This window comes from Bubalus kerabau, chromosome X, assembly GCF_029407905.1.
Source record: "Bubalus kerabau isolate K-KA32 ecotype Philippines breed swamp buffalo chromosome X, PCC_UOA_SB_1v2, whole genome shotgun sequence".
Classification (NCBI taxonomy): Eukaryota; Metazoa; Chordata; class Mammalia; order Artiodactyla; family Bovidae; genus Bubalus; species Bubalus kerabau.
In genome coordinates this window covers 154310030-154322126 of record NC_073647.1, presented here as the reverse complement: position 1 = coordinate 154322126, position 12097 = coordinate 154310030, and the positions used below count along the sequence as shown (strand labels likewise).

The following is a 12097-nucleotide window of genomic DNA, read 5'->3' as shown; positions in this document are numbered from 1 at the left end:
ATCATGCTGTACAATACATCCCTAGTACTTATTACTGGAATTTTGTACCTTTTGTCTGCTTTCATCGGCTCAAGTGGTAAAGAATCTGCCTGCAGTTCAGGAGACATGGGAGATGCCGGTTTAATCCTTGGGTCAGGAAGATTCCCTGGAGGAGGAAATGGCAACCCACTCCAGTATTCTTGCCTGGAAAATCCCATGAACAGATGAGCCTAGTGGGCTACAGTCCATGGGGTCGCAAAGAATCGAAATGACTGAGCACACACTCACACATCCATTCCCCCGACCCGTAACCACAAATCTGATATATTTTTTCCCCTGTTTGTTTTTTAAGTATAACTAACCTACAACTAACCTATGGGGATTCCCTGATGGCTCAGATGGTAAAGAATCCACCTGCAATGTGGGAGACCTGGGTTTGATGCCTGGGTTGGGAACGATCCCCTGGAGGAGAGCATGGCAACCCACTCCAGTATTCTTGCCTGGGAAATTCCCATGGACAGAGGAGCCTGGGAGGCTACAATCCATGGTGTCGCAAAGAGCTGGACATGACTGAGCAACTTCACAACCTACAACACTATGTTAGTTCCTGTTATACAGCATAGTGATTTGGTATTTCTGTACATTTCAAAATGATCACTACAGTGTCTATTACCATGTCACCATGCAAACTTCAAGTTTATCCTCCATGTTCCTGATTGTATTTTCATCAGTCTTTTCTTTGTTACTAATGTCATTGTTTCCTTTAGCCCCCTTTTCTGCCCTCTTAATCTTTCTCTCTTTAGCTTTTATTTATGAAATCCATAGGGAATCTTCATCACATATCTGATTGGGTGTAGATCTGAGTCAATTTTTGTCCTTAATATGTTCTTTTTCTACTTTTTTCTTGAATCTTTGCATTGATGATGATTACTTCTTTTTGAAGAATAGCAATAGGAAGGAATATGGGATTGAACAGGAGGGCAACATGATGACTTTTTTCACCAGCCTTTTCCATTGGTCACATGTTTCTGTCAGGTTGGTTTACTTCTACAAAATATCAGATTGATTCTAGTGGAAACAGATAGTTCTTTTATTAAGCAGACACTCCCAAGACATGGGAGCAGACCAACAGCAAAGGGGTGGTAACAACTCCCACTTGGCTTCCCTTTTTATACTCCCTGTCTCCTTCTCTTGATTCTGTCATATGCAAAATAGGGCTTGTACCCACCACCAACCAGGAAAGGGAATGCAAATTGGCATACACACAAGGCTGATTGACAGTTGCAGGTTACATAATAACAGGCTGTATTGTACATGTCCTTCCCATAATTCAGTCTGTTATAATCAGATGTATGTATGTATAGAATATTTATGAACCCTTAAAGCTGGCTACGGTTACTTGAGGACACAGCTGTGCATCAAGGGCGCATATGCTGGAGTTGGAGAAGCCACTGTGGTTATTTCTGTAGCATATTGTGAGCTCTCCTGGGTGTGTCTGGGTTGGTATTTAGACATCAGCTTGCATCCTTTTCGGCTAGACCACCCCTCTTGCTCATGGCTAACTTCCTACCTAACAATTCTGATTATTCTCTTTTGTCCTCTGCAACCCTTGCCCCTTGTATTCATAAGTTCCTATGTGGTAGGGAACAGGCTAGCAAAGTAATGCTCAAAATTCTTCAAGCCAGGCTTCAACAGTGTGTGAGCTGTGAACTTCCAGATGTTCAAGCTGGATTTAGAAAAGGCAGAGGAACCAGAGAGCAAATTGCCAACATCCACTGAATCATCAAAAAAGCAAGAGTTCCAGAAAAACATCTACTTCTGCTTTATCAAAGCTTTTGACTGTGTAGATCACAGCAAACTGTGGAAAATTCTTCAAGAGATGGGAATACCAGACCACCTTACCTGCCTCCTGAGAAATCTATATGCAGGTTAAGAAGCAACAGTTAGAACCAGGCGTGGACCAACAGACTGGTTCCAAATTGGGAAAGGAGTATGTCAAGGCTGTATGTGGTCACCCTGCTTCTTACATGCAGAGTACATCATGTGAAATGCCAGGCTGGATGAAGCACAAGCTAGAATCAAGATTGCCAGGAGAAATAACAATAACCTCAGATATGCAGATGACACCACGCTTATGGCAGAAAGTGAAGAAGAACTAAAGAGCCTTGTGATGAAAGTGAAAGAGAGTGAAAAAGCTAACTTAAAACTCAACATTCAGAAAACTGATTATGGCATTCAGTCCCATCACTTCATGGCAAATAGATGGGGAAACAGTGACAGACTTTATTTGGGGGGGCTCCAAAATCACTGCAGATGGTGATTGCAGCCATGAAATTAAAAGACGCTTGCTCCTTGGATGAAAAGCTATGACCAACCTAGACAGCATATTAGAAAGCAGAGACGTTACTTTGCCATCAAAGGTCCATCTAGTCAAAGCTATGGTTTTTCCAGTAGTCATGTATGGATGTGAGAGTTGGACCATAAAGAAAGCTGAGCACCAAAGAATTGATGCTTTTGAACTGTGGTGTTGGAAAAGATTCTTGAAAGTTCCTTGGACTGCAAAGAGATCCAACCAGTCAATCTTTAAGGAAATCAGTCCTGAGTATTCATTGGAAGGACTGATGCTGAAGCTGAAACTCCAATACTTTGGTCACCTGATGCAAAAAACTGACTCATTGGAAAAGACCCTGATCCTGGGGAAGATTGAAGACAGGAAGAGAAGGGGGTGACAGAGGATGAGATGGTTGGATGGCATCACTGAGTGGATGGACATGAGTTTGAGCAAGTTCCAGGAGTTGGTGATGGACAGGGAAGCCTGGCCTGCTGCAGTCCTCGGGGTCGCAGAGTCGGAAATGACTGAGCGACTGGACTGAACTGAACTGAACTGCATGGTAGGGTAAAGATGCTAGTTTCCCACCCCGTTTAAATCACCTTCAGGTTGAAAAGCAGGTGAGAAGTAGATAAATTGGACAGATGGAGCTCAAAAGATCAGCTATGTTACTGCCGACACCGGATGGTGTGGCTTAGATCTCTATTGATGCAGCTGTGCTTTCTAATAGTTTTTCTCTATTGGGAAAACCCGCGGGAGGGAGAGTTTGCTGCCTCATACCAGTCACCTCCCCAAATTAGGGAAAGGGCAAGGTCCCAAACCTGGACCTGCAGTCTGAGTGCCTGTGCTGCCCACGTGGAGGGAGAGCTGACTTACCCAGTCCTCACAGAAAGGTGTTGGGCTGGGCATGCTGCAATGGGTCGTTCCAAACGCACCAATCAGAGACGACTTCCTCCCGCCTCGAGTGAGGGGGAGGGGTGCCTGGGAGCCCCAAGGGCTGGTGGGCAGGTGACTGACTTGACAGGCGCTTCTCCGCATCAGCTTCCCAGAGGCCACCATTTCTCCTCCTTACGTTGTATTAGGTTACTTAATTAGAAACAAAAACACTGTTTTTTGTTTCTTTGGCTGAGACCAGCAGCTGCAGGCTTACTCAGCACTTAGCCCGGAGCTTCGTGCTTCTGGAGATGCCACCTTTTAGTCTCTTCAGCTGACAGTAGCCGCTGCGGGCCTCTGGTCAGCCTGCAGGCCTCCTATACATCCTCTCAGTGACTCCTGCCCACTGGCTGGTGGGCTGCCCAGGGTTTGCAGGGCTGGGCCACTCTGCGTCCTTCTTCCCCTAGGAATTCGGCATTCAGCACCCTTAGCAGCCCTCCTTGCACAGTTTTTAGTTGGCATTTTAGATGTTTTCTAGTTGCTTCAAAGATGGCACTTCTGCTCTGTGTTTCTCTGGGGTTGGTGGATTTCAAGAGAGATGGCATAACATTAAATGACTAAATCTGTGTTGGGTCAGTAATATTAATTTCAGGGACATGGATTGTAACACTAGGACTGGAGCTTGTCTCATTTGCCAGGTGGCTTTCAGGTTATTTGGGAGGTCAACAGACACTAATACATTCATTTCTCATAACTGCGACACTGAAATACACTTTTGTGCTAATTATTACCTCTTTCTGCAGTTGTCCCTCACATTACTGATGCTGTCCAGGAGTGGGTTATGAATCAAGCCATGGTGCCTGTGGATGGTCATAAGGAAGAGCCCCAAATATGCGTTATTGAGGCAAGCATGGAACTTTATTTCTTTATACGTTTGTATCCTTATGAGTTAAAAAAAAACTTTTTTTAATATGGAACTACTGAGATTTTTATTTTATTTGTTAATTTTTTTGTCCGCACCCTGTGGACATGTGGGATCTTAGTTCCCCAACCATGGGTCAGACCTGCGCCCTCTGCCATGGAAGCAGGAAGTCTTAACCCTTAATGGTTGGACTGCCAGGGAAGTCCCTTCCTTATGGGTTTTTAAGCAGCTGATCTTCCTTCATTCAAGGAATGTGAATAGATGGTATCATGTATGCTGGACACCCAGCTAGGAGGTGGGATTACAGAATGGAGTGATATAGATGGTCTTTGCTTTTTTGGTCACAAGTCAGTGGGCAAGATTGGCTTAAACTGGATGAGTATTCCTGGGGTGGGTATGCACCAGTCTGTAAGTGGGGACCAAACAGTTGCAGAATGCATTCTACTCAAATGCTTTGAAAGTAAAGATGGAGTTAGGGAAGTCCAACTGTAGAGGTAATTTGGAGGTGAGAAGTGAGTATTAGCTGTTTAAAGAAAGAGCATAGTATTTTTACTTGCCACTTGTTCACTGCTTCCCTTCCTCTCAATGTGCAGAATGAGAATAACATCCATGTACTCCTTATCTAAATGTCAGTTGATCTAACTGCCAGGCAGGAGAGGAGAATAATGAACATTTTTTTGTTTCTTAGAGGCTGCTCAAGTTCAAATTTCTATCATGGCCCCCAAGCAGTGTTTGGCTTAGTGGTTAAGAGTCTGGAGCCAGACTGCTTGGGTTCATAGCCCAGCTGGATCACTTATCAGCATGGCACTGACACACACAAAAAAACTGTGTTGTGAGGTGGAAGTGAGAAGGAGTGCTGGAGGGCAGAAAGGGAGAGCACACTCTCATTTAACTCTGTGAGGGTCTATAGATACTGTTAGTAGCTGGCTGAAAAAAGAAGCAAAAGTATCTCAGGTTAGTAACCAGTAGAATTACCAGTTAAGATTGGGATCTGGGGATAGGGGTACCAGAGAGCTGTATCCTCATCTGTCACAGCAGGAAGTACACCTACATCCTTTAGCTGTGGTAAGTCTCTTCAGTCATGTCCGACTATTTGCGACCCTATGGACCGTAGCCCACCACGCTCCTGTGTCCATGGGATTTCCCAGGCAAGAATACTGGAGTGGGTAGCCGTGCCCTCCTGCGGGGGATCTTCCCAACCCAGGGATCGAACCTGCATCTTTTATGTCTTCTGCATTGGCAGGCGGGTTCTTTACCACCAGCCCCACCTGGGAAGTCTAAGAGGTTGTCTGAAATGGCTAAGTCAAGAAAGCTGAGCTGGATGAACTTTGGTTTAGAGATATGGAGGTCACCAGAAGAAATCCCAACAGAGAAGTTAAAGTACTTGTTTTGGGGAATCAAACTTGGGAGAGGGAAGAGTGGGGCAGGGAACTCTTGCTTTTTATTGTAAGTTCTGCTGTATGATTTGTTTCTTTAACCATGTGCATGCATTGTTTTAATTTTTGAAAAAGCACAAATTAATGCCAACTGGAAGGTGCCATTTAACAATATCAGTATCTTAAAGATCAGTCCAAGACTGATTTTATTCAAGCCCAGCAGAGGGATGGACAAGCCCTCACTCCTTTGGTTTACACTGATTGTTTGTTGCAGAGTACCACCTTGTCCAGTATGGTAGCCACTCACCACATGGGGCTGTTGAACATGTGAAAGCAGACCATTCAAACTGAGGTGTGCTGTGACTTTAAAATATAACTGGACTTCAAAGACTTAGTATTAAAAAAAAAAAGAATGTAAAGCACCTAATAATTTTTAAAAAATTGGCGATATGTTGAAATGATAATATTTTGGATATACTCTGCTATATAAAATGTAGTGTTAAAATTAATTTCTCCAGTTTAATTTTGCTTTTTTAAATATGGCAACTAAAAACTTTAAAATTATGTACATAACTCACATTATATTTCTGTTGGACTGTGCTGGTCTGGTGCGTTCACTGATTTTTGCTGTTGTTCAAGCAACAGGAAAGAAAAAGGATCTTCCCAGAATTGGTCCCTGGGCTCAAAAGTAACGACCAAGCCTGAACATTTTTTATAACTTTTCTATTGATTTTTTTTCTCACTTTTAGGTTTTGATAGGTGAAGGAATAGCTTTTTCTTAATCCCAGGAAAAGTTCCAAATGGTCATGTATATGAATGTTTTTGCATTTTATTCCTTGATTCTGCTCTTATAAAATATATATATATATGTTTTAAATAATAATAACAAAAAAGAGAAAAGGAAATGTATTTTTCAAAATGTAATTGAGCTGCTGCTGAACTTCACCAAAAAATATAAGCCCTATTTGGCCATGGGAGAAGTCTTCTTAATACTTCTTTTTCATCTTCTTAGCTTTTCTAGCTATTGTTTTTTTAGAATCCTCTTTGAACAAAGCTTTTATACTGTGCCAAGTTGTCCTCAGCAAAACCCCTTCTCTAATCAACCTTGTTGTTTATATTTGCTTATTGGACACAAATCAGGTATCCTTTTGGGTTCATTTTAAGTTGTGCTCAACAATTGTGCTTGTGCACAATGTAAGATTTTTAAAAAGGACCACGAAAGCTGATTTTTAGTTTTAAACATGTAGAAGCTGTTGAAATGTCTCCAAAGCCTTTTTTTTGGCAGATGAGCCCTCTGCTTCTTAGACCAGTGGAGCTGACAGACTTTATTTCTATCACTGCAGGTCATCCAAGCATGAGCCTGGAATAGTTTACACCTGACTTAAAGGAATAAAAGATTTCTCCTCCCCCCCCCCAAAAGGACTTCTTTACTTTTTTTTTAATTATAAAAGTTGTCTTAGGGGGATTCCCTGGTGGTCCAGTGGTCAAGACTCTGAGCTCCCAATGGAGGGAGCATGGGTTCGATCCGTGGTTGAGGAACTAAGATCCCACATGCTGTGTGTCCAATAAATAAAATAAAACAATTTTTTAAAAAGTTGTCTTAATCTTCTTGTATATATATATATTTAATTTTATTGAAGTATAGTTGATTTACAATGTTGTGTTAATTTCTGCTGTACAGCAGATTCAGTTATACCTATGTAAGGACTCCTTTAGTTTTATTTTTACATTTTAATTAAAAATTTCTGCAGCTTTATTGAGATATAACTGACATATAACATTGTATTCATTTTAGGTATACAACATAATGATTTGATGTATGTATATATTGTGAAGAGATGACCATAATAAATTTAGTCAACATCCATCAACTCACATAGTTAAACAAACTTTTTTTCTTGTGATGAGAATTTTTAAGATTTATTCTCTCAGCAACTTTCAGAGAAAGATTCCTTTCCTTAAAGGTGAAGTGGACATGGCACATCTCATAGATTTGCTTGCTGCTGCTTCAGTTTCGGCTTTGCATAGATCTTAAAATGTTGTTATGGGTGATATTTTCCCTGTTGTACGGGAAGAGAATTAACTTAGGACTGCTGCTGCTGCTGCTAAGTCACTTCAGTCTTGACTACTCTGGTAATCATACTGAAAGTTTCTTATCACAGTGAAGATAATGGTGAACCAAAGGAGAGGTAATGGTACTTTGCAAATTGGCAGAGAGAATGCAGTACCAGTATAGGCCATGTGGGGGCAAAAGCAGATAATCTTAACCGTTTTTGCTTCCTTTTCTGGATTCCTTGCTTATTCCCAGAATACCTCCCCCATCAAAAACCAGAAAATGGCTCTTTACAGTTTAAAGTGCAGACCTCTTTTTTTTTCCTATTTTTTCCCCATTAGCTTCTGATGCATTATAGTTAGAGAGCACTTACACCCCTCCCCCTCCCCCTCCCTGCCAGTTTCCTGATTGCATGTTTTATTTCTTGGATTTTCATAATTAAGTTTGTCATTCACTTACAGAATGACCATATATTTCTATCTGTTCCATAGCCAGGAGACTTGAATTTTAATTTTGTTTTGTTATCTTAGTTAAAGTTAGTAAAGAATAATTTCTTCTATAACAATGAAATCCTTGTACATCTTAGTTTGATCCTGTTGTACTTATGGTAACAGGTACTAGAATGCTGTGACCTAGGGCTTTATATTAAATTTCGAGACCTTCTGTCCTGTCCTATTAATCTAAATTCTCAGCACTGCCTGCAGGGCTCTGGGCTAGTGCTGGAGATACAGCAGGCAAGTTCCTGCCCTCAAGGACCTTACAGCCTAGTGGGGTAGAGAGAGAGGAGTGGTGGTTTAGTTGCTAAGCTGTGTCTGACTCTTGCAACCCCATGGACTGTAGCCTGCCAGGCTCCTCTGTCCATGGGATTCTCCAGGCAAGAATACTGGAGTGGGTTGCCATTTCCTTCTTCAGGGGATCTTCCCAATCCAGGAATCAAACCTGGGTCTCCTGCATTGCAGGCAGATTCTTTACCCACTGAGCTACGAGGGAAGCCCGAGAGACAGAAGATAAGAACTCAAATAAAATAAGGGCACCCTGTGCTGTGTTACTAGGAAGGGCACAGACAGGGTGCTTTAGGTGGGTGGTCAAGGTTGCACTCTGAGGGGCATACAGCTCCCTCGGCTGAAGGATAAAAGGGAAGTAGGTGAATATGAAGAAGGTGAGTAGGAGGGCCTAAGGGGCAGGAAGGAAGAGCATGGCCTGTCTGAGGACTTGAAAGGCCAGTGAGATTGAAGTGCAGAGGTGGGGGTGGGAGAGTAGGGGGATGGGAAAAGGGCAGGTGGGAGTGGGGACATGAGGTGAGATTAGAGACATGTGCAAGGGCCAGATCATTCAGGTCCTTTTGTTAGCTGCCTAAAGAAGTTTAGATTTTATTTTTAGTGAAGCAGTGAGCTGCTGAAAGATATAAGCATGGAAGAGATGTATTCTGAATTTTAAAAGGTCACTCTGCTGCTATATGACAAACAGTTGGTAGGACAGGAGAGGGTGGAAGCTAAGAGGCCATTAAAATTGGGGGCAGCCAACTTTGTAAAGGGCTAGATAGTAAATATGTTTAGTTTTGCTGGTGAGAGAGTCTCTGTCACAACTACTCCACTTTGCCATTGTAGTGCCTAGGCAGCCTTGGGCGATGTGTGAGTGGGCGGGGCTGTGTGCTGGTACAGCTTCGTGTGTAAAACCAGGCAGCAGGCCATCTCAGCCACCCCGGGCTTAGATGATTGCAGTAATCCCTGCCAAAGGTTATGTTGGCCTGGGTGTCTAGGGTGGTAGCAGTGGAGAGGTTTGCAAGAATATTTTGGAGGTACAGCTCACTGGATGGGGTTGGATAAGGAAAAGCAGGTGCATTGAGGATGATTTCCAGACCTCTAGCTTGAACTAGTTACTGGGAAGAGATGCTGTTGCTGAGATGAGGGAGGAAGCACAGAGATAAGCAGGCCCAGGGCTGTGGGTATCAGGAGTTCAGTGTGGGACATGGTAAGTTTGAATACTTACTGACCCATCTGAGACACCAAGGACAAGTTGGCTTTAAAGCCCAGTGGAGAGGTCAGGGCTACAAGTAGATTTTGGACCCAGTCAAGTACTCGAAGCCAGGGAATGTGGTGAATTCTGGGCTTGGGTCCACCAAGATCTCTTCTTCCTCAACATCCAGATCATTCCACTTAATGCTCAAGTTTTATTCTTGCTTATTGTTCTTTAGCTCTGCCTTATTTTCCTCGCTCACTTCTGAGCTCCTCAGGAGCAAGCAGGTTGTCCTAAATTCTTCCGGGGGGCTTCTTTATAGTGTTGAGCCTGTAGTAGATACTCAAATGCTAAAGAATTAATTTAAAAATCCATGTGATAATCTTTGCGTATTTAAATATGGTGAGGATGAATGGGTTAAAGTGAATTTTATCTTCATCTAAAGTAAAATGCTTAAGTAACTTTATTGGCAGTACAATGTAAATTAAGTTAACATTTATCAAAGGATTACACTGTCAGGAATATTCTCAGGGCTTTTGGTACTACTTGTTTCAGAGAGCCAGCATGTTTTAATAGTAGTGATTTAATTCTGGTAGTACTACCATTACAGGGAGGCTGTTCAGCTACATAGAAGGGTGTGTGTGGGTGTGTGTGTGTGGGCTCATGCAGAGATGGAGAGAGAATGCTATTTCACACCGGGCAGAGCCAGATGGCTCTCTGCTTTCTCATATTGTCACTGGATTTGAAATCTCCCTTCCAGTGGGACCACTGGTAGAAGCTAACTGATCTCACTCCTGGTGGTGTATATTCTGAGTCTTTTTAATCTGCTTAGAAATTCCCTTCTCTTTTCTTAAAGTGCTCCTTTTCTTTAAAAAAGTTTGTTTCAGTCTTGGTGAGATGAAGGGTTGATAGCCTTTTAGTAATCCCCCATTTTCAGGGGACTTTAGTTCTTATGCTTAGTGTATTAAGAATTGTTCTATTAGGCTGTATACCATGGAATCTATATGACCTCTTGTGTCTTTTTTCCCCATTCCCAGCTGGGTGGCACCATTGGAGACATTGAAGGAATGCCGTTTGTGGAAGCGTTCAGACAATTCCAGTTTAAAGCAAAAAGAGAGAATTTCTGTAATATTCATGTTAGCCTTGTCCCACAGGTGAGTTTTCCAGATAAGTATGTAGACAGCAACTCCTGTAGGTTTTCCTGTGATGCTCTGTTTACTCCACCTTTTAAATCAGGGAGCCATTCATTATCCAGAAGAGCCAGATGTCCAGCATACTGACAGTGACCCATTTCTTTTCAGCCCAGTGCTACCGGAGAACAAAAAACCAAACCCACACAAAACAGTGTCCGTGCGCTGAGGGGATTAGGCCTGTCTCCCGATCTGGTGAGTTAAGGAGTGGGTAAGTTTTGTGGACTAGGACCTCCATTTCCTAACCTGTAGCATCATCTGAGTCTTAGCTCTCAAATAGTTTCAGTGACTGAACTTTTTGTATCTGGGACCTGGGGAAGGTTTATTCCCTCATCATCAACTGTTGCTTCACACATTTCTAAATTGGCCATCTGTTCTTCTCCAGGCCCTCATTTGATTGGCCACACTGACATCCGGGCAAGTACAGTGTCCTGTCATTTGTGTGGTCCCTGGGTCCTTTGGAGAGAGCTGGGACCTGGGAGATTTCCCTCTGAGCCTGCTAGGTCGGGTTAGCCCTTCTCTTGTTTATAGCAGTAATCCAATTATGGCCAGTAGTCTAGATCAGGGGTGGGCAAGTAAGGGCTTGCAAGCCTGCTGCCTGTAGGAAGTTGTGCTGTGATACTCTGCCACTCATTGTCCACATTTGTTTATAGCTGCCTGTGCACCATGGCAGAACCATTGAGGAGTCAGGGCAGCGACTGCCTGGCTGAAGAAGCTAAAGCTTTTGCCATTTGGCCCTTTAGAGAAGTGTTTGCCAACCTTTGGTCTGGCTTTCTTCCTGTAGTTTTAGTAAGTAACATTTGTGTGCCTCGTGTCTGTTCACCACATATGCTGTGACATTTCTTACCAGTGGATTTGTGGTGAGTTTGGTTACACTTGCTCGTATTAGTGCTCAGACCAATTTCTAGTAACCCAGTGGGATGCCAAGGATGGAGAAGTCAAGTCTCCATAAAGTCAAGTCAAGACTCGGTCAAGTCTCTCAGAGCAAAATTAACATAGCTTCCTCCTAAAAACCAATGGCTGTGTGAACAGCTCAATAATTCTTGCCTGCTAACCTGTGCATGATGGACTTTGACAGATTGTCTGCCGGAGTTCAACGCCCATCGAAATGGCTGTGAAGGAAAAGATTTCTATGTTTTGTCACGTGAACCCTGAACAGGTTAGTGCTGCTCTTTAGATCTGATTGCCTTGCAGGCACTTCTGCTGATGCTAGCGTTTTACACCTCTTAAATTATCGTATTACTTTTCACAATATTTATAAAAGCTTTGGGGGACTCATATGCAACTATGGCTCCCTTGCCCTTAAGTGAACAGTCTTGAGACTACTGACTCCTTAAATAGATTGTGTATTTCACATCTTAAATTTTTTTTTCTTTTTTTTTAATTTTATTTTATTTTTAAACTTTACATAACTGTATT

At 42.6% G+C, this 12097-nt stretch overlaps 1 protein-coding gene across 5 annotated transcripts in view; it reads left to right on the top strand.

The window, feature by feature from the left end:
• CTPS2 (CTP synthase 2) overlaps nucleotides 1-12097 on the top strand; it is a 114804-nt gene that overhangs the window by 12580 nt on the left and 90127 nt on the right. For 4 of the 5 annotated variants that reach the window (XM_055563096.1, XM_055563097.1, XM_055563098.1 and 1 more), the window contains exons 4-7: nucleotides 3985-4085; nucleotides 10526-10642; nucleotides 10790-10873; nucleotides 11757-11837. In XM_055563096.1, coding sequence (XP_055419071.1) covers nucleotides 3985-4085; nucleotides 10526-10642; nucleotides 10790-10873; nucleotides 11757-11837 — 383 coding nt within the window. Of the gene's footprint in view, nucleotides 1-3282; nucleotides 3317-3984; nucleotides 4086-10525; nucleotides 10643-10789; nucleotides 10874-11756; nucleotides 11838-12097 lie in introns of those variants that run through there. The other variant, XM_055563100.1, reaches the window with a different exon arrangement.